This window comes from Achroia grisella, unplaced genomic scaffold (genome assembly GCF_030625045.1).
Source record: "Achroia grisella isolate CSIRO2021 unplaced genomic scaffold, CSIRO_AGI_Agris_v1 utg3972, whole genome shotgun sequence".
Lineage (NCBI taxonomy): Eukaryota > Metazoa > Arthropoda > Insecta > Lepidoptera > Pyralidae > Achroia > Achroia grisella.
In genome coordinates, this window is record NW_026712838.1 from 571191 (window position 1) to 598153 (window position 26963).

The following is a 26963-nucleotide window of genomic DNA, read 5'->3' on the forward strand; positions in this document are numbered from 1 at the left end:
ATATTTGTTGAGATTCACTGTCAGAGGTACATATGCAGTGAATACTTGAAAATAACAAAGTTCAACGTTATAAAAAGGGGTGAATATTTAAATCAATAATAATTTCTGGAAAATATATTGGTATTGATCGTTCATAAGTAGGTTAGTAGTAACAGAAACAAAGATAAATGTTTAGTGTTATTTATTGTGCATGACTGCTTATTCCAATTCTAGACAGAGTATATAAAACAATAATATTTAAGTACTACGAGTAAATATAAAACTTCTGTTCGGTTTAGAATGTTAGGGAATATCGATTATTTGCTACATCACAGTGTTGCCAGTAAGGACTAGAAAAATGGTTGCTACACTGTAAGTAGCAATTTAAAACTGTACCGTTCATATAACACTACAAATAAAGAATCCAGAACTTGATTAAACAATAAAGAATTGGATTCTTTCAATTATGAATAACGTAAACTCGTTATTTCATAATAGAAAGCGAATAAAATTTCAAATTTCAAATAAAAGCGATGATGTATGTATGAATTAAAAGTAATTAGTTGCAGTTGGGAATTAAAGGACTTATCTAATACTTTAGGTACATATAATTTCAATATATTTTATATAAGAAGAAATTGCCACTGTATTACATAATTAGCTCACAGATAAATCTTACAGGCAAGCTTCTTAGTATCTCTAATTTATATTTCAAGCAATTTCTATGTCTAGAAAATGCGTTCTACAAAATCAATACAAAATAAAATATTTACTTCTAATAATTTCAATATAATTATTTAAATATTTGCCATCATGAAGCATATTTTATGATTAACTTGAGTGCAATAAAATATATGTACATTAATAGCTTAATCATAGAATATCATCATAATACAAGTATAGATAGACATTAAAATAAATGGAATGATGTATATTGTAATAACTATAAAGAAATTTGTAATAAATTAAATAACATTTGATTAATATTATTCAATACATATTTAATCCTGACTAGTTGTAATCCATATCTACTATGTTATATATCAGAGAACCTATTTTCGGCCTCACTGTAAAATATATCTTTTCGTCAAATTTCATTAACATCACAGTTAAACGTTTTGTGATAGGCAATAGACAGACAGATTTTTGCATTTATAATATTAATACAGAATCTAAATTATTTTAGATTCACTAACTAATGCGTTACATAAGAAGTGTAAATTATAATAAATTTTGCATTAGATAAATAAGTGAATGAAAATTTATGAAAAATTACGCATATATATTGACATCATTTTTAAATAATGGATCATTATCGGCTGCTTTAGCGATCAAGGACTCTGTGCCAAATATTTCATCAATTGGTTCACCAGAAGCGTTCCTGAAACATGAATAAAACACTTGCAAAACATATACAGTTGTTCTTTGTGTTATTATATAATATATACATATTATTATAACATAATATTTCAATTAAACCCAACGATTAATTAATATAATATTACATAATTAAAATGAATATTAGATTTCTTTCTTTCTTTTTTGATGTTATGCCATGACAGGGGTGAGTGTTATACTATGTGATTAGTATAATATTTTAAGTCAGGTGGTCAGCCTCCTCGGGACAACCAGTGCAGTACTAAATCAGATTACTCAATATATAAATAAAGTTAATATGCAAGTGTCGCCACTTAAATAGGATTTTTCGTTTGTAAGATAAAAAACACTTCACATATTTTAAAATTCTTTCACCTAGATACATTTCCAGCGAGTAAAATAGGCAGTGTACGAGCTAGCATCGTACTTTATTTCGCTACGTTAACATTCACGTTTTACCAAAAATCAGTTAGCATTTAGTAATCAAGAACATAGCGCGTACTAATTTATCACGGATATTTCGCAATTAATAAATATTATTATTTATACTTCGTAAAATATCGTTGTTAGTAAAAAATAAGTGATCATAGTATTCATTCTCTATATAACGCATTTGTTATGACATATAATCAAATTGGTAGAATAAAACATTCAACAGATTTATCAAAATATTCAATATAAATATTGATATTTGATTGATAAAATCAAAATCTGTTCATCATTTATGGTTGCGTTAGTGGTCTTTTTGTTTTCTAACACTATCTACAGGATGAGTATACTGGTATATAGTACTAGTATAGCGTTCACAAAAGGTCCATTTATCCACGAGGCTATATGTCTAACTATTATAAAATCACCATTAATATAAAATATTTATTCAAATAATAGATTTACTAATCAAAGTGACGGTGACAGGACTATGTACTAGGATCCCTGGTCGTATGGTCGGACGGCGAAGTAAAAATGCTCGGTTGTTTGCACTTAGTAGGAAGGCACCTATTGGGTCGCTGGCTCGCCAGTGAATGCGGACCGCTGTTTTTTCGGACTACTCTAATGCTGTTGGCCGTAGCTGGCCTTTACAGCTTCACCGGACGTTATGGGGCGAGTGCAGATGGCACTCCAAACCCGCGGAAGGACTTATGGAGCGGCTGAAGGCCAACTCCTGCCCGACGGATACGACTTTAGTCTGAGGGCACCACTAGGGGTTCGAACCTCGGCTCAGGCCGTCGTAATTTCGATCCCCGTTTGAATTGGACGGGGGATCGATCGGAGGGGCGCCCGAGGGCGCCGGTGTGGAGCGCCCGGGCCCGGTTGAATGCGCGATATTGTGTGTTTGAGGTCGTCGTCTTCGCCGGCGAGGACGGTGTCGTGTGTGTGTGTAAAAGTGTGGTCGGGGTGGAACGGGTGGGCCCGTGGGGAGGTTACCTGCCGTTATGGGGTCGTCGGGGTCAATGAGAACGTGCCTCGGGCGACGTTGTCGCGTGTGTCGGATATTACTCCTCGGTGCGTAGTCGACCGCACTGACTATAAGCGGATTAGGGTGGGATTGGGCAGAGTCGAAGTAGCGTCGAGACGCTTCTTTCATAAACTGCTTGATGGAGGGCAGATTAAGATCGCGGTGGAGATCTACGCTGCGAACGAACCACGGCGCACCGGTGGCTCGGCGCAGAAACCTATTCTGAATGACCTGTAGTCTGTTGATTAAACAGTAGGGTATGTGGGCGAATACGGGACTAGCGTAGGTCATGATGGGACGGATGCAAGCCTTGTATAATGTCAGCTTGTTGCGAAGCGACATTTTACTGTGCTTGTTAATAAAAGGATAGAGTCGCCCTAGTATAAAGGCGGCTCGGTCGCGGACACGCTTGATGTGAGGACGAAACGTTAGTTTCCTATCTAGGGTGACGCCGAGATATTTCGTTTTCGAAACCCACGGGATGTTTTGGCCGAATAGTTCGATCGGGTGATTCATAGAGTCGAATTCCCTGCTAAAGTACACTGCTGCACTTTTTTCGGGATTGACTTCTATGCGCCACCGACGGAACCATTCGCCCAGTATCGTTACGGCTTTCTGAAGCCGTCTGGCTATTGTCGCACGGGACTTGGCGGATGTAAAGAGAGCCGTGTCATCGGCAAACAGCGATATTTCGACTTTTAAGTCGGAGAATTTAGGGATGTCGTTGGTGTACAACGAGTAGAGCATCGGAGAGAGGACGGCGCCCTGAGGGACGCCGGCTCGTATGGGGTGCGGGTCGGATAACGCTCCGTTTATACGGTAGCAATAAGAGCGATTCGACAGGAAATCTCGTACAATGAGCACTAGCCTGTCGGGGACACCTAACTGATGAAGCTTGTAAATCAAGCCGTTGTGCCAGACTTTATCGAAAGCCTTAGCCACATCGAAAAATAGGACGCCTGTACCGCCTTTGGGGGACTTGGTGGCGAAGTACAGAGTGTTTTTGTGAATGTGCTCCGTGATGCGGTGCACTTGATGGACGCATGAGTGTTTGGCTCGGAAGCCAAACTGCTCATTGATGAGCAGGCCTTTGGAGTATATAAACTCCTTTAGGCGGGCGAGGAGGATTCGCTCGTACAGCTTGCCTATAGCCTCTAGGAGGCTGATAGGACGATAACTGGACGGGTCGGATTTATTTTTACCGGGCTTGGGGATGCCAATGACCACGGCTTCTTTCCAGCTGTCTGGAAATATAGCGTTGGACAGCGCCGCGTTAAAAATAGCGACGAGTAATAACAAAAGTTGGGATGGCAGACTTTTGACTAATCTATTCGATATGCCGTCTGAGCCGGGTGATTTTTTGATAGGTAGTTGTTTAACTAGCGTTTTGACCTCATCAAGCGTGACTGGTGAGAGGGATTCGGTGGGCGGGGTGGACGCGATGCGTTCGACTTCGGTGTCTATCTTCTCGAGATGACCTGCCTCGACTGGGAGCGTGCTGGGGGAGCATTGGGCTTCTAAGTTGGACGCTAGACACTCAGCCTTGTCTTCGTCGAAGAAGGCTATAGTGTTGTCGGGTCGGACTAGCGGGGGCATGTCGTTTGTCTGTTGGTCGGTTTTGAGAGATTTCGCTATGCGCCAGTACGCGGTGTGGCATGGCGTTATCTCTTCTAGGAGCTTGCCCCACCGGCCGTCCCGGATCTGCGCGATGCGCTCCTTAACGCTACGCTGTAAGGCTCGCAGGCGCACCCGGTTCGGTTCGGAGGGGTAGCGATCGTACGCTCTAGTGGCTGCGTTCTTATCGCTTATTAACCTCCTTACGTCATCGGGGAGCTGCCAGCGACGGTCATCTGTCGCCGGTACCTCCCTGGAGCAGTCCTTGACTGCCGACTGCAGGTGGTTAGTAAGCGAGTCGATCGCAATGAGAGTGTCCTCGGTGGACTCTATGACGTCGGGAATACGGTTGAGTATCGGTGTGTCGGTCGATTCGAGAGATTTCTCGAGTCGTTGCCAGTCTGTTATTGTTTTGGTTGGTAGTGGCGTGTCGGGCGGATGGCCCAGAAGGAGGGTTACCGGTCGATGGTCCGAGTTAAGCTCGGCATGGACTTCTGGGGAGCTCACCCGTAGGGTTACGTTCCTCAGCAGTGCCATGTCCAGTATGTCGGGTCGGTGGTTCACGTTATGGGGATAATGAGTAGGGCGGAGCGGGGCGATTATCTCGAATTCGAGCGAGTCGGCTAGTCTGTCTAGTTTGTGGCCGTTTGTCGTGGACACGTGGCAGTTCCAGCGGGTGTGTTTACAATTCAAATCGCCAGCCAGAATGGTGGCGCTGTTGATATCTAGGAGGGCGCGTAGGTCGCTTTCCAGCAGTAGTTTGCCGGGAGGCTGATATACGGATGCCACGGCGAGCGGTCGGTGGCCGGTCATGCCGAGAAGACAGACGGAGGCCTCCATATGAGTGAGAGGCGGTGTTTGTAGCGGTATACAATGTAGGGACCGTTTATAGTATATGAGCGTACCGCCGCCTCTACAGGCGGTGCGGTCGTTCCTAACTATGTTGTAGTTGGCGATTCTAGGATCGCGGACTGAACGTTTCAGTAGGGTCTCCTGCACGAGGAGAATATCGACTTGGTGGTCAGTGAGAAAGGAGGCGATTTCCTCCTGTTTTTTTAATCCGAACGCGTTGAAAAATGCTATTCGAACGGACCGAGGCTTTTCTCTCTGAGCTCGAGTACCCATAATTACAGGTTAAAATTGAGGATGGCGGTAAGTACGCCGATGTGCTCGCAGACGGCTGCGAGCCTATTTTGGGGCGACTCCTTATACAGGCGGAGCTTGGAGGCCAGAAGGGCAATCTCGTTAGGGTCGATGGTGCTGGCTAAGCGAGCGACCAATGCGAAGTCCTGCGCGAGGGAGCTGCCGTTGGCCTTGGGGGCCGCGGGCACTGTTTTGGGGACGGGTTTGTGTATGGGCATGGGCGGGGCCGATTGGGCGGGCGGGGCCGACTGGGCGGGCGGGGCTTTCTGGGCGGGCGGGTTGGGTGCTACCTTGCTTACAATTGCCGGGGGTTTAATCCAGGCATTGTTAGCAGGCAGAGGGGCGGGTACGAGTGGCTCGGGTTGTGTTTGAGCCTTGGCGGGGGCACGTGCCGGAGTACGGTTGCCCTGGGTGTGGGTGGCCTTCTTTTTGGCGGGACGTGGGGCGCGTGAACAACCGCGGTAATTCGCGGTGTGACCCTCTGTGAGGCAGAGGGTGCAACTGGGGGGCGTGGGGGTATTGGGCCTACGGCCGCAATCTGCGGTGGCGTGATCGCCTAGACACTTAACGCACCGTGGGCGAGCGAAGCAATTACGGGCAGAGTGCCCGTAGTTCTGACAACGGTGGCATTGTCCGGGGTAGGTACGCTTGCGAGGCGCCTCTACGGAGAGTGAGGATAGTTGGCAAACGCTCTTTATATCAAAAATCGAATTGCCTTCTGGGGATAAGTCCAATATGACTAGAACAAGGTCGATAGCGGCCTTGTTGCGTGAGCGCGACTGGTACATACGATGTACCTCGTGCGCTGGGTAATTTTGGGACTGAAGGTCCTCAAGGATGGAGTCTGTAGAGAGCTCCTTGGGAAGGCCGCGTATTACAACGCGGAGCTTTTTCTCTTCCTCGAGAGCATAGGTGTGATAACCTATGTTTTTCTCCCGCAGGAAGGTGGTGAGACGACGATGGTCGTCAGATGATGGGACTGATACTTTGATCCCTAGTGAGGTAGCCTTAGCACGGCTGAAATTGATATGCTTATTTTTAAGCATATTTGATACTGTGTTCCAGGCACTTTTGTCCTGGATGATGACAGGGGGCGGGGCTTTGGTCTCGGGGTGCGACTTGCGTGCACTCGGACCGGGGGCGGTTTTAGCGGTACCGTCAAGGGCACGCTTTGTTTTGGCTGGCTGGGAGCCCTGGGTCTTCTTGGCACGCTTGTTGCCAACAACGATAAAATCGTCCTCGTCTGAGGAGACCGGGGGGATGGGAGAAGGGACGTCGCCGTCGCGGATGGCGTCGAGCTCCATACTAGGAGCGTCAAGCTCCGCGACGGAGTCGTCCTGCTCCATGGACGGAGAGGCGGGTTCGGCCTGGTCGGCTTGGGTCGGGGGAAGCGGCGGGAGCCGTTGGGAGTCGTCCTCGAATTCGTCGGTGTCAGTGTGAGTCATCATTGGGGACGCGGGGTCGAGCTGTACACTAAGTGTACGGGCTTGGCGGCTTTGAATGATATAAAGGCATTTAAGATGCCGGGACACTTTTTTTCCAAGAACTGGAAGAACAGAGGCATATCGGCCTCTGATAAGGACATTTTTTGAACAGAAAATAATAGAATAAAACAATACAATAACAATACAACAATACAATACAATAAAACAATAGGGTAAGTCAGTGCTTAAGATAAGGGCGGACCGCTGCGCGGCCGCGCTCTTTATATAGACGCCCGACGGGTGGCCTTCCCTACTGCAACTGTACGTTGCGCGTGATTTATTATTATTAACAAAAATGATCTTACAAATTTTGCTTATACTAATTATTTATATCTAATGGAATAAAAGACACTATATTATATATTTTATTGATGATGACTTATTATACTAATTACTTTCTAATTGATTCCGTCGTGTACACAAAGGATGATTCGGTATACGGGAATTCCACTAAATTATCTAAAGGGAGGTCCTTTAGATAATTTAGTGGAATTCCCGTATACCGAATCATCCTCTCTCATAAAAATAAAAGAATAAACATTAGCTAAAAAGTCACAAGTAAAAAAACCATGAAGTATTAATTAATATTAAAAGCACTTTCCATTTATAGCTTTTTAGAATTTGTATATTGCTGTATATAAGGCAGCTACTAAATATATGTAAATGTAAAATACTCGGTCATTTTCTGAACGGTAAATCTAAATATATATAACTCAAAGGTGACTGACTGACATAATGATCTATCAAGGCACAGCCCAAACCACTGGACGGATCGGGGTGAAATTTGGCATGCAGGTGGATGTTATGACGTAGGCATCCGCTAAGAAAGGATTTTGATTAATTCTACCCCCAAGGGGATATAATAGTGGTTGAAAGTTTGTATGAAACTTTGTCAATTTTAAACCGATCGGGCTGAGACTTTGCATGCATAATGCTACTATGACGTAGGCATCCCCTAAGAAAGCATTTTGATAAATTCCACCCCTAAGAGGATAAATTAACGCGAGCGAAGCGGGCAAAAGCTAGTAGTTTATAAATTCGATTACTAGATTCTCTAGGTTCATAAGTAATAATTAAGAACGGTCCGAAAACAAAAAATGGATGTAAAACTTGAATAATTACCTGTTGGCGCCGTTAATATCCATTTCTCCAGAATAACTATCAGAGTCGTCATTCAATGATATTTGTGAATCTGGAATGATAATATATAATAAAATACAGAAATAGGTACACAATAATTTGATATTACAAATGAATTACTAAGTATTTTAAGAAAAATAACGCAATAGCAACGAGGTTTAGGCTATGGTTATCGTTTACCATTATAATCAATATTTTGTAATGCACGAGTTAGGCTGTGCGGTGTTTTATTTTTTTGGTTCGATAATTCCCATCTCAAGAAAAGGCGAAAGGACTTAACCTATACAGTCACTGTCTTCGGTAGTCAATTCGATCACTCAAATTAAAATAATAACAAGAGAATGGTTTTGGCTTCAGTTTTTTATGACCAGCCGCCTGCCTGAAGTCAACCCTCCTTGGGCTTCTTTTGCTTTCTTTTCCATTATCATCGGCAGTATTTTCACATTATACATTATTCATTTTGTTCGAGTTAATCTCTGACAATTGTGGTCACTAGTGAGGTAGGTTACCCGAGGTAGCGAGTCGGTGCGTGGTCAGGTACTCAGCGGAGAGATAGGGCGGCAAATCGTCAGCCGCGTCCCCAGCACCGCCGCTACCACCACCGCCGCCCTCTGCGCCCAGCGTCTCCACCACTGACAGCCACTGCCCGTTGTGGCATCTGAATCTTTCCACCTATACATGCAAATCATCATGATACCGACCGACACAATGTTATAAACACCCAGAACGAAATAGACAATTATACTCATGAATACAAATGTTAGCACCAAGCGATGAATCTAACCCACGACCATAAAAAGTAAAGCGGTGTATAGAACCGATAGTTCACCGAGGCCATCTAATAAGTATTTTGTTCAATTTGCTAACCGACCGCTAAAAGTACGGTACGGTGTTGAATTCTCCACTAGCAGAATGTGAGTCAATGTGTTACATATATTTGTACAAACCTTTATTCTCGCAGCCCATTCATTCTGCATTTGAGAAATTATGTCAAGGCAGGAATCGCACATTTTTCTGATTTCTACATTTTTATCTTGCATTAGATCTATTAGATAGGCTGGAGCTTCTGTAAAGTGATAAAATAAATCAGAACTGCAAACAATGTAGAAAATGCAAATAGCGGTTTTTCATTATATATATATATATATATATATATATATATATATATATATATATATATATATATAAATATCCCCTTGGGCACTTTGTGGCTCAGACGTGCCGTATAGGTAGTTTTTTGTTGATCCTTTTTCACTTGTTGATCCGGAGGCCTTTTGTTGATCTAATGCCAGCTGACCATATATAAATGTTGATCCGTTTTGAGCCACAACTGTCACGACGAGTAATAATAATAATTAAGCGATTTATACACGATTTTATACAAATCCACCTTTTTGGCATACGACCACTTCTTGATCCAATTCAAACGGGCCAATCAGGGTGCAGCATTTGCCAAGGGCTTCCTCATTGGCACGTTTGGGCTACTACATTATGGCTACAGTAACTTAATAATGTCTAGCTAGTATTTCAAGAATAATAGTCTATCTAATCTAAATATTTATAGAAATCAGTCTGGAGTAACGTGACTCCAGATCAAACCTCAATACTTATTATTTTTTGGACGGGAATCTTTTCTTTTGTAACAAAGTTACTCAGCGAATAAAGAGAAGACGCAACGGCGGATCCAGGGGGGAGCGTCATGGAGGTCATGGGAGTCATGGGGGCGTCATGACTCTCCCCTCCCTTAGCCCAGGACTTAGGTAGACCACTAATTGAACTAAAAAATAATGAAACAGCAAATTTTTTTGCACGATCGGAGTGTTGGTGCAGTAGTATTAATTATAATTAAACATTGTTACTTAAAACATAACAGTTAAAGTACTATAACACTAAAAGCAAAATAGGTATTTTCAAAATACTTTTTCAAAATAAATTACCCTTTGAGTTTTTGTCCAAACCTCAGATATTTTATTTATTTTAGGTATATCAATCATTACATAGTATAGTATAAAACAAAGTCGCTGTCGCATCTAACAAGTACATAAATAAAAAAACAAGACTTTTTGGCTCTGAATATATTTCAAAAATCAATTACTTGTGTTAATCAATTTATATACTCGTTCTTATTTCATAGTACTTGTTTTGATCCGAATATATACAGATACCGTAACGGTCTATTAATTATGAATTTATTATACCTAACCTAGATATTTTATTTTGACGAAACTCCGTGTAGTAGTAGTATCCGATAAGGGTATGCGAACCCTAAGTATTATTTCAAAATGACCAGTAATTTCGAAGAAATAAGCCTTTGAATTTCAAATCAACTTACCAAACGGACGCTCAAGGTTCGATTCCCGCCACCGATTTTTTTTTGTTATTTTTTTTTTGGTCTTTATTCTAATTTTAAATTAACTATTTTAATAATTAAATGAATTTAATCGAACAAAACGTTGTTAAGTATTCAATTAATTTTAATTTACATTACCTATTGTACTTTCTAAATTGTAAAGCAGCTAACAATTATAGTAAGATCTTATAAATAACTAACACAACAAGTAAAACATTTTAAATGTATTTTCTTTATTATTACAAATATTTTTTATGCATAATATAATAGTTAATATCTAATAAATACATAATGATCTGATAATCAAATTATAAGTACAGTCTCAAATTGAAAGTAAGAAAAACAGAAAATATAGAGAGAACTATAGGGATATAACAGAAAGATGTGAAAAATGGAGAAGGACAGTAAAAAAGTTACAAATTTAAATAATGTTGCCGCAATTTCTGTTTAAATGAATTTATTACATTATTATATATATTAGGCATACGACTAGCCTTATGACTGTTACTTTTTTTTTAATCTATACATCTATACATGTAAATAAAATTGGAGTGTCTGTTTGTAATATTGAAATAACCGTTTTTACTACTTGCATATGAATATAAATCCGGTACATACACCAAAATAACATATTTTACAAGTTTTGTCTGTCTGTCTGTCTGTTTGTTCCGGCTAATCTCTGAAATAGCTGGACCGATTTTGACGGGACTTTTTTTGGCAAGTAGCTGATGTAATAAGGAGTAACTTACGCTACTGTTATGTTAGAAAAATAAAATAAAATTTCACGCGGACGAAGTCGCTGGGGCCAGCTAGTCTATAGATATACCGAGATTTAATATTTAAGTTGCTATTATGTTGTTGACAAAATTTTACTGTAATGTTACTATTACGTTATCCTACACAATTTGTATTATATTGGATGAATAAATAAATAAATAAATAAATAAATAATAATCTATACATCTATACATACAAATAAAATTGGAGTGTCTGTTTGTAATATTGAAATAACCGTTTTTTACTACATGCATATGAATATATATAAGGTACATATACCAAAATAACAATTTTTATAATTTTAGTCTGTCTGTCTGTCGGTCTGTTTGTTCCGGCTAATCTCTGAAATGGCTGGACCGATTTTGACGGTACTTCTTTTTGGCAGGTAGCTGATTTATAAGGAGTAACTTAGGTTACTTTTATTTTAGAAAAATAAAGTTTAATTCCACGCGGACGAAGTCGCGGGAACAGCTTGTTTTTAATAAAAACATCTTTTTTGTGGTACTTGAGAATGTTGAAGCCTGTTGTTTGTAATATTGAAATAACCGTTTTTTACTACTTGCATATGAATATAAATACGGTACATACACCAAAATAACATATTTTACAATTTTTGTCCGTCTGTCTGTTTGTTCCGGCTAATCTCTGAAATGGCTGGACCGATTTTGACGGGACTTTTTTTGGCAGGTAGCTGATGTAATAAGGCTACTACCTAGTAACTTAGGCTACTTTTATTTTAGAAAAATAAAGTTAAAAACCACGTGGACTAAGTCGCGGGAACAGCTACTGTATAATATATTAGAGATACCTACGTGTTTTTTTATTGATGACTAGCTGTACACGGGATTTCGTCCGTGTGGAATTTAACTTTATTTTTCTAAAATATAAGAAGTTAAATTCCACGCGGTACAGCTAGTTGTCGGTAGTCTAGCGATTTAGCTAGCACACTGCTTTGATTCCTGCTTGGTGGTCGAGGGTTCGATTCCTCGCACGCTGCAAACATTTGTATTCATGAGTATGATTGTTTGTAACGGTCTGGGTGTTTTCTATGTATAGATAATATATATGTATTTACGAAAAAAATCTTTGTATTTATATCAGTTGTCTAGTACCCATAACATAATCTTCAGCTAGCTTAACTTGGGTCTAGATGAAGCTGTGTGAATTGTCCTGAGATTACTATTATTACTATAATAAATCTTTTCAAATCAGCCGATGTTTATTTTTGCCATAATACGTGCTGTTACCATGTGATAATATTACGTACGTACTTATTAAACTATTAACTTTTTATTAAATTATTAACTATTTATACTGTTTTAAATGTGATGCGTTCATTATTTATATTTCCTTTGAATTAAAGACAAATGTATATATATATATACATTTATATAAACTTGCACACTTAGTTGATCCAGCCACGATCCGTAGATATTGCTGATTCCACTGTCTCTCTCTTTCTATCACTATCTTTGTATTCTAATATGCGATGTTGCCGTTCCGGCATGGTCTCGGCCGGAACGGCAACATCGCATATGTTGCGCGTTGTTGCCAAATGTATTCGTCGATAGTAGTAGATACCTATACGCGATATATATTTTTTCAACAATTTCCTGCAATAGTGAATCCGTATCGGCAATTTTTTTTAAATGCACAAAGATTTTTTGGCTCTGAATATATTTAAAAATCATTTACTTGTGTGTTGATGAATTTATATACTAGTACATGAAGTACCTAATACTTGTTTTGATTTGAATAGGTAGCGATATTATGAATTTATTATACGTAATCTAAAGATTTTGACGAAATAAAAGTAATTAGTTATCTGTTAACCTTGACTTCATGCTGGCACCAGTATTATCAGATGATGAACATACTCTTCGAAAACTTACAGCAGAAATATCGTGTTTGGACTCATTAGATAGGTCTCGATGAATAGAGTTTAAAAAACTTAAAATAAATGGTACATTAGAAATAATGTATAAAAACCCCTTACGTAAAATTCAACCACTTTAAACTTAATAATAATAATAATTAGGAAAAGAGAAAAGCTATACATGCACTGAAAGTAATTGATGCCTTCCACACAATATTTTCAGTATTAAACAACTCTGTTTGTTCAGTAAAAGTGTAAATACACTGGTAACCTTTAATCATATTTTATATGCAAACATTACATATACAAACACTCAAGTTTTATTTCAGAATAGCCAGTAGTTTTCAAGAAATAAGTCTTTGAAATTGTACGTGTAACTTATATATATACCTACTAGTTTTTTCACCATAACAAACAACACCAATATGGCCTAGTTAGTAGTTTACCTGTGTACCAATTAATAATAATAGTAATCTCAGGACAATTCATACAGCTTCATCTAGACCCAAGTTAAGCTAGCTGAAGATTATGTTATGGGTACTGATATAAATACAAAGATTTTTTTCGTAAATACATATATATTATCTATACATAGAAAACACCCAGACCGTTACAAACAATTCAATAATAAGTTAATAGTTTAATAAGTACGTACGTAATATTATCACATGGTAACAGCACGTATTATGGCAAAAATAAACATCGGCTGATTTGAAAAGATTTATTATAGTAATAATAGTAATCTCAGGACAATTCACACAGCTTCATCTAGACCCAAGTTAAGCTAGCTGAAGATTATGTTATGTGTACTGATATAAATACAAAGATTTTTTTTTGTAAATACATATATATTATCTATACATAGAAAACACCCAGACCGTTACAAACAATCATACTCATGAATACAAATGTTTGCAGCGTGCGAGGAATCGAACCCTCGACCACCAAGCAGGAATCAAAGCAGTGTGCTAGCTAAATCGCTAGACTACCGACAACTAGCTGTACACGCGACTTCGTCCGCGTGGAATTTAACTTCTTATATTTTAGAAAAATAAAGTTAAATTCAACACGGACGAAATCCCGTGTACAGCTAGTCATCAATAAAAAAACACGTAGGTATCTCTAATATATTATACACTAGCTGTTCCCGCGACTTCTTCCACGTGGTTTTTAACTTTATTTTTCTAAAATAAAAGTAGCCTAAGTTACTAGGTAGTAGCCTTATTACATCAGCTACCTGCCAAAAAAAGTCCCGTCAAAATCGGTCCAGCCATTTCAGAGATTAGCCGGAACAAACAGACAGACAGACAAAAATTGTAAAATATTTTATTTTGGTGTATGTACCGTATTTATATTCATATGCAAGTAGTAAAAAACGGTTATTTCAATATTACAAACAACAGGCTTCAACATTCTCAAGTACCACAAAAAAGATGTTTTTTTATCAAATAAACAGTTTTTATTAAAAACAAGCTGTCCCCGCGACTTCGTCCGCGTGGAATTAACTTTATTTTTCTAAAATAAAAGTAGCCTAAGTTACTCCTTATAAATCAGCTACCTGCCAAAAAAAGTACCGTCAAAATCGGTCCAGCCATTTCAGAGATTAGCCGGAACAAACAGACCGACAGACAGACAGACAAAAATTATAAAAATTGTTATTTTGGTATATGTACCTTATATATATTCATATGCATGTAGTAAAAAACGGTTTTTTCTATATTACAAACAGACACTCCAATTTTTATTAAATGTATAGATGTATAGATTATTATTTATTTATTTATTTATTCATCCAAAATAATACAAATTGTGTAGGATAACGTAATAGTAACATTACAGTAAAATTTTGTCAACAACATAATAGCAACTTAAACATTAAATCTCGGTATATCTATAGACTAGCTGGCCCCAGCGACTTCGTCCGCGTGAAATTTTATTTTATTTTTCTAAAATAACAGTAGCGTAAGTTACTCCTTATTACATCAGCTACTTGCCAAAAAAAGTCCCGTCAAAATCGGTCCAGCTATTTCAGAGATTAGCCGGAACAAACAGACAGACAGACAGACAAAACTTGTAAAATATGTTATTTTGGTGTATGTACCGTATTTATATTCATATGCAAGTAGTAAAAAACGGTTATTTCAATATTACAAACAGACACTCCAATTTTATTTACATGTATAGATGTATAGATTAAAAAAAAAGTAACAGTCATAAGGCTAGTCGTATGCCTAATATATATAATAATGTAATAAATTCATTTAAACAGAAATTGCGGGAACATTATTTAAATTTGTAACTTTTTTACTGTCCTTCTCCTTTTTTCACATCTTTCTGTTATATCCATATAGTTCTCTCTATATTTTCTGATTTTCTTACTTTCAATTTGAGACTGTACTTATAATTATATATAATATTTATACATTTATGGGTTATATTTAGATATATATTTATGTATGTATATTGTTATTTTTTTATAGAAATGTATATTTTGCTTATCTTTATTATCTTTATAAATCTTTTTTTGACATTTCTTATTTATATTAGTGCACCGCCAATAATCTTTCGCTGCACCACTCATGGTTGCCTGGTAAATAACGCGGCAAAATATTAAGTCCGCCACATGTACAAATTTTTTTGTGCATTAAAGTTAAAGAAATAAAAAAATACAATACTGTTTAATGAAAATGCGTGTTGTCTAGTGCTTTGAGATGTATCAAAATAAGGTCAACAAAAAAGTCCGTGATGGTATATGTCTATCTCTTAAGGATAACCAACAATAACCATTTTTTATCTTTTACATTTTACGGGATTTTTTTTAGTATGTTTCCCTTAAAATCATGTAAACTATGTTATTATGTCATAATCTAAAGAAATAATAATATTTTATAGTGACATATCCACTATAAAATACCAAAAAGTAGCAATGTAATTCGTTACGCGCGAATCAGGTGTTATAAGGTCAAAGGTCGGTGCACCCCGCGTATTTGATAAATAGTGCTTCTCTGGATGTCTTTAAGAGAAAATGGCAGTATGTACGTGTATATGTACAAGTCCTTAAGTGTTAAGTTTTTCAAATGTACATACAGTAAAGAATAAATATTTTTAAGTACAGTACTTACGTACATTAATATAATACCTACTTTTTACTTGTATCTATTGTTATCAAAATTAAATTATAAGTTCTTAACTTGACCACGACTATGTGACCCTCTCTTGGCGCCAAAACGAGTGAAAAAATGAACAGCATACGACGACGACGCAGTACCTATAGAGTGGAGCAACTGCTTATTCAGTTTTATTCAACTATTTAGTCCCTCCACCGTTACAATGAATGGAGGCGGATATTACAATGTACGTAGCATTGCGAATATAAAATATCTAGATTAGGTATAATAAATTCATAATTCATAGGCCGTTACGGTATCAGAGCCAAAGTCTTCTTTCTTTGTTTATGTACTGTTAGATGCGACAGCGACTTTGTTTTTATATTACTATGTAATGATTGATATACCTAAAATAAATAAAATATCTGAGGTTTGGACAAAAATTCAAAAGGTACTTAATTTTTAAAAAGTATTTTGAAAATACCTATTTTGCATTTAGTATTTGAAATACAAAACACAAAACTATTTTTGTTTTTAGAGTGACATTTCTATGAATTCACTGTCGATAGCGAGCGGTGCGATGGAAAAAGATAACCGTTTATAAAAATATAATAAATAACCCTGGACAATTAACACAGACTGATACTGAACTGATATAAATAGATATTTTTATTTTGTAAATACATATATAATATACATATAAAACACCCAGACCGATGAAAACAATCGATGACCGATGAGTACAAATGTTTGCATCGTGCGAGAAATCGAACCCGCGACCATCGGATGTAAAGCGGTGTGACCACCGAGGCAGTCGAAATATATAAATAATCTTATGAATTTAATTTATTCTAATTTGTTTATGTGCGCGGGGTGCGGTGTACGGTGCTCCCCCTCCCTCCAGCCTTGCTGGAGCTTGCATGTATGGAGCATTGCGAATATAAAATATCTAGATTAGTAAATTCATAATTGATAGACCGTTACGGTATCTATATATATTCGGATTAAAATAAGTATCGCAGTAAGGACCAGTATATAAAGTGATCAACACAATTAACTGATTTTTGAAATATATATACAGAGCCAAAAAGTCTTTGTGTATTCAAAAAATATCTAATTTGTTTGTGTGCGCGGGGTGCGGTGTACGGTGCAGGGGGGACCCTGCCTCCACCGTTGCTGGAGCTTGCATGTATGGAGCATTGCGAATATAAAATATCTACATTAGTAAATTAATAAAGTCATAATTGATAAACCGTTACGGTATCTATATATATTCGGATGAAAGTAAGTATCGCAGTAAGGACGAGTATATAAAGTGATCAACATAATTAATTGATTTTTGGAATATATTCAGAGCCAAAAAGTCTTTGTGTATACCAAAAATTTAGCCGTTCGGAGCCATTCAGTCACGAATTATTAGTAAAAAAAGTGTCGAGTATATCGTACTATCGACGAATATATATGGCCGCATCGCAAAATAGAATGCGACGTTGCCATACCGCCTGAGATATACGAGATAGAGGTCAAGTTATTCAGTGCAAAAGGTGGAATCAGCAAGTGTTTAGGTTGTGGCGTGATCAACAAAGTGCCCAAAGAGGTGTTTATATATATATATATATATATACAATTATACATATATAATAAAAAATAACTGCATATAATAATACATAAAATATAAATAAATGCATTCCGCGGCTACCCTTAATTAAGTCAACACTGTGATATAACACTTGTAACTTCATAGAGTCAAGTTCAAGTTGACTTTTTGGTCACTCAAATAAAATAAAATAACATTTTGGATTCGATATTATTGAAAAATAAGAGTATGGTGCAATACACGTATGGCGAGTGCGATCATTCACTGTGTGTGGGCGTTACCGGTGCGCGTGAGGAGGTAGTCAGCGGCGCGCGGGTGCGACAGCATCTGCCGGAAGGCGTAGACGGTGTGCAACACGTGGTCGTCGTCGGCCTGCCGCTGTCGCAGCAGCGCTACGAGCGCGCGGCCCGCGCCGGCTCGCAGCAGCCCCGCCGCGCACCGCTCCTCGGCGGCCAGCGCGCCGCTCGCCGCCACGCCCTCCAGCACCAGCTCCGCCGTGCTGCCGCTCTCTACGCACACGCACGCGCCACGCTCATTACATGTGGCCTCGATGATCTAGCACCACACCGCTTTATTCCCGATGGTCGCGGGTTCGATTTTTCGCACGCTATAAATACCTATCTATATACTTGTATCAGTTATCTAGTATCCATAACACAACCTCTGCTTACCATGGGACTAGATGACGCTGTGCTAATTATCCAGGGTTATTTATTTATTTTATACATCACCCCACTTACCCTTCACGGGGGGTAATGCCAATGTAGAATGTTGCGTGTGACTGTGACCCTTACGCGGTCCCCCCGGAAACCGTCGTGGTTAATTCCTGGTGAATTGTATGACTCGACCTTATGCTCATCCTTCAGTAGTGCCCCATCTATATATACTATTAGTTTGATAAATGTGCGATGCCGAGTTCAACTACGAGTCTGACGAGGCTTCATAACGTCATTGTCACCTGGTTCTACGCTATATTCACAACATAACAAAATACATATATCCGACATACCTGGATCTAGTATCTTCATAATACACGGTATTAAATTGTATCTTTCTACGACAGCATATACATCTATGTCATTGTTCGCATGTAACATATTACTGAGTGTTCCAATACATTCGATAATGAATTCCTCGGGGACATCACCATTCGTTACGGCTCCAGCGATATCTCCGACGAATTCCTATAAATTCAAGTTATAACATTAATTTATTTATATAAGTATGAATAGTGCGCCTGCCAGAATTTGTGATTATAGAAGCGGCACCTTTGTTTGACTTTGAAAATAGAACCTTAATAATGTTCAAACTTACAATTTAAATTAATTATGGTCGAAGTTGGGGCACTGAGCAACCAGTAGTTTGGTCTTGAAACTTGAAATCGATATCTATTGTAGATAAAATATTATATTTCAACTAATATATTATACAACAATTTCACATATTGATAATACAGTATTTCAGAAAGGGACAATGCCATTCAAGTTGCTCCAAGCTACAACTTAAACTAAGCAAGATAAGCTGATTTTGTATTTTAAATCAAACATTAGATCATATTTAGAAAATGTAGATTTAAAAAATTCATTTATAAATCTTTTAACCCAACACAATAGACAAGTACCTACAACGATGTAACATTATTAAAAATTATACTGTTTTTATAATTTATAAAATAATACTTACGACAAACAATGGCTTATTTTGAGCGTGATTCGACAAGTTCCGTACTAGTTTCATGAGCATGGTGTTCTTGTATCGAAAAGCGCGCTCAAGAAGTTCTCGTAGACGGCCTTCGGATGCCATCTGGTGGGCGGCGCGGTCGCACCAAGCAAGGTTCACGCACAACGCGAGGAGTACATCTGTGGTGCTCGTCGCGCTACTCCCAAATGCGTCACTGTTAACGTTCAGTAACAGCATATCGGTCAGCTAAAACAAGACAGTAAAGCTCCATTAAAAAATTAAACCATGTATCTTACCTGGAAACAAGGATATACATAATAAGCATGTGTATGGATATATAATATTAAATACTTAATAGTAATTTTCTTATATTTGCTTGCTCTAACATTATCTAAATCTAACTACTACAACCATTTATCTAAATGTACCAAATGTAAACACCTGTAGCTGTAAATATTATGAAATGCAATAAATATATTGAAGAGTCAACTTTCATAAACCATCTCGCGCATATCGCTACGGTGATCCCCGTAAACTCTTGTCTCCTCTGTCAGATAGTTCTAGATCTAATTCAATACTTAAGATAGTTTTAATGACTGTTCATACAGTAATGTACAATATTATGAACAAATTAAATCAACACAACTAAAAATTTACTTAATTTAGTAGGTAGTACATATCTGTTTGCACACAATCGATCTGGCTAAAAAAAATCTAAATAATGAGTAAAACGGTTAAATTGTGAGAAGTGGGAGGGGAGTGATATCTTAACTTTATTTGCCACAAGTCATAAAACTTACCAGTTTTACACAATCAGACTGGGTGAACATTAATTTAACTTTATCATCCATGCTCAAGTGGTACAAAATTTTCATTGCCAAATTAATATGTTTATCATCACCTGAAATCGTTTATTAAGCAATTATTTCAATACTATTATAGTTACACATTAATTGTTGGAACTTGTGCGGCGTATCGAGCCGGTCGCTATATTGTGCGCTTGTGCATTATCATTCATCATACTCGTGAACAGGTGCTGCTTGTTGATTTATCTCTATTTAATTAACATTCATATATGTAATAGCATACATGATGTCTAGCTATCTATCACTCTATTAATCCTAAATCAAAGAGTAAATAATTATATTTTTTATAATGAAGTACAATGGAATTTGAAGAGGGCTCAAATAACTTGCTTGAAATATTTCCTGATAGAATGGAGTTCAGCTTAATTTCTTAGGACACAACATTCTCAAAAATTACTTTCTACTTAAAATATTGGTTTGTAGTTAAAATCAAAATCATGGAAATGAAATTCACTGATTCTGATTCAGCGAATCACTACTATTCCACTTGTTACACTAAGAAGTTGAATAAAAAAGTAGGTAGAATATATTAATGTAATAATGAAAATACCCTTACTTGTAAATTGAATAAATTTTGGCAGCAGACCAATTTTTATCATTTTATTGCGTAATTTAGTGTCAAACGTAAGATTAAATAGTAACTTTAATGTAACATTTATTAGATCTGCATTTTGTGAGTCTAATAAAGGTGCTATTTTCTCAACTACTCCTCTCGAAGCCATACTGTTTTTATTTTCAACAAATATTGACAATTTTTGTAAAAATGAAACGATAAGAATTAATAAATCCATGTTAGAGTGTCTCTCCATAGCGCCAATAAGTAATCCAACTATATCTTTTTTATGCATTTTTTCTTCAACTTTTACATTGTCTGCTATGTTGAGTAACATATAAAAAGCTACTCTCAATAACTGTTCCTGCCTTTTCGACAATGTCTTAAGTTTTCTTTTCAACTGTTCCTCATCATTTTTAGACAAACAGTCATCAGCTGCATTGCATAAGTCTTCATGGTAACTGGATACTAATGATCTAGATTTCTGTAAATTCACATCGGCAACAGCCCATGTACCAGATTTCGGACGTCGTTTAGGTTCAGGAATTCGACTTTTTGGCAATTCAGTCTAAAAATATACATATTAATTGGACTTTTTAATATCAACACTTAAATGATCTTTCACTGATAGTAACAGTAATTACTAGCATCCGCCCGCGAATTCACAAAGAGGACGCTGTCATATGTTTATTATTAACAATGTATTCATCCAAATTACAGAAACCAATAAAAGTACTTATTTTATAAGTTTAAAGCAATTATATAAGTTTTCATTTAACTAATCCAAAATTAATATTGTGAAATTTTACATATTTAAAAAATTATATTATTTTTAAATATCCTGTTTATAGTTTTTTATATTTATATTATTTACCTTATCAGGAGTAATCAACTGTTTCTTGCCTTCAACTTTTTCTTTCCATTGGTCATATCTTTTGAGTTCATAATCTATTACATCCATACATAAAGACCCTATCTTATATTGAATTATAACTGGATGAAATTCATTATAAGTAGAGAAACAGAAAAAAGTATAAACTATATTTGTGCTTAATTCAATGCTTCTCTTCCATTCTTCTCTGAGAACCCTAGAGAGCGCACTCAAAAGAGCTTCTGTAATAAATAATGAAGAATGTTAATAGGTATGCCAAATCGGTTGAAAGTTTTGTATAATAAAGCTTGTATGTATACAAATATATTAGTTTTTGTTTTAGTCAAAAATACCTATTAGTTTTGATTTTATAGGCATTTAAACTTACGATAAATTTCGAGTCCCGCTAACAGTCACGTGAAATGTGATGTCATTTTACAACGGTCCGCTCCGCTTAGTAGCGAGTCGCCGAGTTTGAGCAGTATTTTATTTCATTTTCATAATGAAATGGATGTAGGAATCGAAAAAGGGCAATCGGATGATCTGCCTAAAATAGATACACTAATGGTTGCCCATTATTTATCAACAAATACCTAATGATTTTGTTGCCGCCGAAATGCGAGGAATAAAAAAGTAATTTTCTTTTCTTGCTATTTAGAAAATTATTTATCTGTTTTAAAGTGTTTTGTTAAAAAAAATACCCAACTGATATCGTATTGCAAGTATTGCAACTCAAATAGGCAGAAGTACTAAACTTTTTAAATTTTACGTTCTAGAGAACAAATGTGTGTTAGAGTTTTATGTCTATAGATACGTATGTACATATGTGAATATAGGTACCTCTTTTAGTAAATTTAACTAAACACATATATTGATTTATTGCAAATGTAGTAGGTTGAACAGATGTACTAAACCTTTTTTAATTTTCATTTGTCTTATTAATAGGCCGTTTTATTTATTTTTATTTGTAACTTATTCCAAGTCGGCAAGAGACGGCTTTGGTGATGATGCTATCGGTTACATACAAGTAAAAAGAGCAGTACATTTAAAACCACGAAGTTTTAAATGTAATTTGCGAAGATTGTGCTGCCAACAGAGGCTGTAAACGTACTATAGCATTTTTAATGTGGCTACATCGTCGAAGAGAGGACGCAACGACTGTTATCAAATTTGTTGGATTTTTTTGTGGTTATAATAAAAATAACTATTACTTTGGTGGTTGTATTTGTATGTTTCGGTACAACACATGATTTCCTAGTATTTGGTTTGGTTATTTTTGAAGGTATTTATAATGTCTAAGGAAACGTAAGACGACTACGTGCTGAGAGCGCGAGCGGACAGAGGTAGTGTTGTACTATGACGTCACACCGTCACATGAGTCCGCATCGCACGTTTACTTCTATAAATCAGAAACTAATTGACGTATTGAAGTAATTCTTTCACTTATATTTTTTATTTTTGATAGAGAATATGGAGAGCTAATATTCAAAATTAGTTAACATTCTTCATTGTTAGATTACTGAATACAGTTTAATCTAATACTTGAGATACAAGCAAAAAATAATATGTATGTTATGTTTGAGATAATTTTTAATTAGATGTTAAGTGTCAAGTGCACATCTGTATTGCAATGAAAATGTAAATATTTTATGATTGTATATTCTCTTTAATATAGAATAAAGAAATCCTTAAAAAAAGTATAGCTTCTTGAACATTTGGCTAAGATGAAGAATAGTAGAAAAGCAAAAGTTAACAAGTTAAACACTCTTTTCACATGCAAAGTGAAAAATATATTACCCATTCTCTTTCATTTCTACTATGGAGCATTTGTTCAAGACCAAACATTTAAGATCTTTACTGATACTAATAATAAACATTTAAATATTTACCATTACGGGCCAATTCTATTAAATTATCAGGATTTCTGGCCAGCTGTAAGATTAATGCAGATCCTTTTATTTTTTCTGGGATATCATCATATAATAGTTCCACATAATCATCTACACAATTTAATACAGCTACAGGCACACTTTCCACAGGGCTCATAGTTTTATAAAGTGAATTTTATTCCTTTGTATCTGAAACAAAAATAGTCTAACAACAAAAAAACAAAAAAAATTAAGCACTGCAAAATGTGTTTGCTTATTACTTTAATATTATAAGGATTGTTGTGAGTGGTAAATGAAGAATATTATTATTATAGTACGATCTGGATTATTAGTGTTATCTTAAATCACATCATAATCAAACTAGATCAACAACAACCAAAGGAACAAACAGGTTTTAGATCTAGATTATCTACATTACACAATATGAATGTGCACAAACAAATTATACTTTTCTTCACATAATTTCTATAAGACTTTTCACTCTTTGGAACACTATTTTATATGGCTTGCAGTTCACAACCAAAGAATTACATTACACATTTTTGTGATTCTTATTGAAATTTATAAGAATTACAAAAAATATGTAATGTAATAGGTCACCCCAGGTTAAAGTAGAGTCTGACATGAACCTAAAGACCTACAACACATAAATCAAGAACATGGAAATGAAGGTAGAAGAGTGGTACCCAATATCAATAAATCAAAAACAAAAGTGATGATAAAACAATGTCCAAAGATGCACTGAACAGGTGACTCATGTCACAGTCAAAATATGTAAAATATGCAAAAAAATGTAATGTGTTTCTCTGTTTAGAAAAAAAGGGTTTTAAAATAAAAACAAAATGCACTGGAGATAGTCAGGATTAGGAAAAAGTACCTAGATTGTTTTAATGCCATACAGTCTTATAAATCTCTAGTTTAGTATCCACAACAGTAGTTTAGTATCCAAAATGATGATTTGACAATCTACTTCAAATACTGGTATCTGGATTGAATAAGATGCCTTTATTCAATCCAGATACCAGTATTCGAAGTAGATTGTCAAATCATCATTTTTGGTTTTGATAAATTACCGTCAAGTTAAATAGTGACCAAGGTGTGGATTCCTTATTTGGTAATCTACAATTATTGAATTACTCTGTAGGACAAGGTGAACTGTATGAATAAGTAACTCCTACAGTTCTAATTAAGATTACAATTTTTCAAGGCCAGAAGATTTCCATTGTAAATGTATGTTATTTTATTATACAATATTGAATTTATAATAACGATTATATAAAGAAATTAAATACTAATATTTATACTGTGATATTCTTTCAGTTGGGGTTGGTAAGTAAGTAGTATGAAATTGGAAAAGATAGTATCAGAAAGACCTGTTCATATTATGATTTATGAAATCATTTTTACGTCCCTTAAGAAAGATATAAACATATGATAAATTCTGGTACTACTATTGATCAGTGGCGCTATAGTAATATCCTTACATATTATATATATATTGTGTCGTTGCGTTGCTGTGGTATTGTAACTTGCGAATTTTAATAAACAGATGGAATTATGAAAAGGAAGGAATCATACCTTAATTTTCTTCAAAATTATATTAATAGTAAATATTGAAATTTGTGGCTTTCACCTTAGAATAATAACAAACGCGGAACGCGTATATAAAGTTAGATTAGAAAATAAAGAGATGGCATATAGGAATGTCAATTTTCAATTACTCAATATGTCACAAAGAATATACTTGATATGTCATTTCTAATTTGAAAATGACACACAATGTCAGTAGCTAAGAACGAGAATTTTTTTTTTTTTTTTTTTCTCTCTATCTGCGATCAGCCCTTCCGGCTATAATCAGATTTTTTGAAGTTATTGGCTTTTTGAGATGAGGCCCCTCCAGTAAGGTGCCATCTCATTTACTTTCTTTCTTTAGATGTTGGCAAGGCGAGCTCTTTTTAATCTAGATGGACAGTTATTTATATCCAGTAGTTTTGAAGCTAACTGGTTCTTATGGCCGGCTAATCTGTGTTTATATCTTCTACAGGCTTTTTGTATCTCTTCTTTTACAGTTGGAATTTCTAGATGTGTATGTACTTCAATGTTTTTTATGAACCAAGGAGCTCTGGCTATGGTTTTTAATGCCTTGTTTTGGAAGCGCTGAAGAATTTCTATGTTAGAGTGTGAAGCTGATCCCCATAGTTCCATTGCATATGTCCACACTGGTTTTATGATGCTCTTATAGATGAGGAGTTTGTTTTCCAGACTTAATTTAGACTGTCTACCTATCAGCCAGTACATGTCTTTAAGTTTTCTATCAGCTTGGTTTTTTTTTGCTTTTATGTGGTCTCTCCAAGTAAGTCTTCTGTCCAGATGCATTCCGAGATATTTTACCACCGTTTGTTGTGGCAAAATAGTTCCATCTAAGGATACTGGTGTGCAATTTCCTCTTTTCAATGAGAATGTGATATGGACCGACTTTGTGGTGCTCACTTGAATTCTCCACTTATTCAACCATTCTTTAATTCCATTCAGATGTTTCTGAAGCTCTGTAGATGCAATATGTGGGTCTCTATTACATGACAGCACTGCTGTGTCGTCTGCATATGTTGCTGTAACTATACCATTAGTAGTGGGAAGGTCAGCAGTATATATTGTGTACAATACTGGGCCAAGGACAGAACCCTGTGGCACTCCGGCTTTTATTTCAAAATAATCTGATAGGTGATCTTCATACTTAACATGAAATATCCTATGTTGTATATAGGACTTTAAGAGCATATAAATGGTGTTCGGTAATGAGGTTTTTAATTTATAGAACAAGCCTTTGTGCCACACGCGGTCGAATGCCTGTTGCACATCCAAAAATACTCCTGAGCAGTATTCTTTTTTCTCTAGTGCTTGTCTAATTGTATGTGCGACTCGGTGTATCTGTTCCGTAGTTCCATGATGTGCCCGGAAGCCAAATTGGTGTTCTGGTACTATATTTTTCTCCTCAAGCACTGGCAATAATCTTTTCAATAGTATTTTTTCAAATAATTTGGATATTGCTGGTAGTAGGCTTATTGGTCTATATGACGATACTTCAGTGGATGGTTTTCCCGGTTTAAGAATCATATTTATTATAGATACTTTCCACAATTGTGGAAAATATTGCAGTCTCAGTACTGCATTAAAGAGAATTGTTAGTAAAACTATTCCTGTTTT

At 36.4% G+C, this 26963-nt stretch overlaps 1 protein-coding gene across 2 annotated transcripts; it reads right to left on the reverse strand.

The window, feature by feature from the left end:
- Positions 1–11: 11 nt before the first annotated feature.
- LOC131844098 (kinesin-associated protein 3) lies at positions 12–25458 on the reverse strand. Of its 2 annotated transcripts, XM_059192877.1 has the most exons (12): positions 25338–25458; positions 23760–23948; positions 21874–22112; positions 21003–21567; positions 20381–20481; positions 19584–19826; positions 18910–19084; positions 18182–18409; positions 9141–9259; positions 8703–8865; positions 8176–8245; positions 12–1360 (listed from the first exon to the last, which is right to left on the reverse strand). In XM_059192877.1, the coding sequence occupies exons 2-12, from the start codon at positions 23914–23916 to the stop codon at positions 1252–1254; spliced, it is 2169 nt and encodes a 722-aa protein (XP_059048860.1). In that variant the 5' UTR covers positions 23917–23948; positions 25338–25458; the 3' UTR covers positions 12–1251. The 2 variants fall into 2 exon arrangements, with proteins under 2 accessions (XP_059048860.1, XP_059048861.1); XM_059192878.1 differs by lacking the exon at positions 18182–18409.
- Between the last annotated feature and the right edge of the window lie 1505 nt (positions 25459–26963).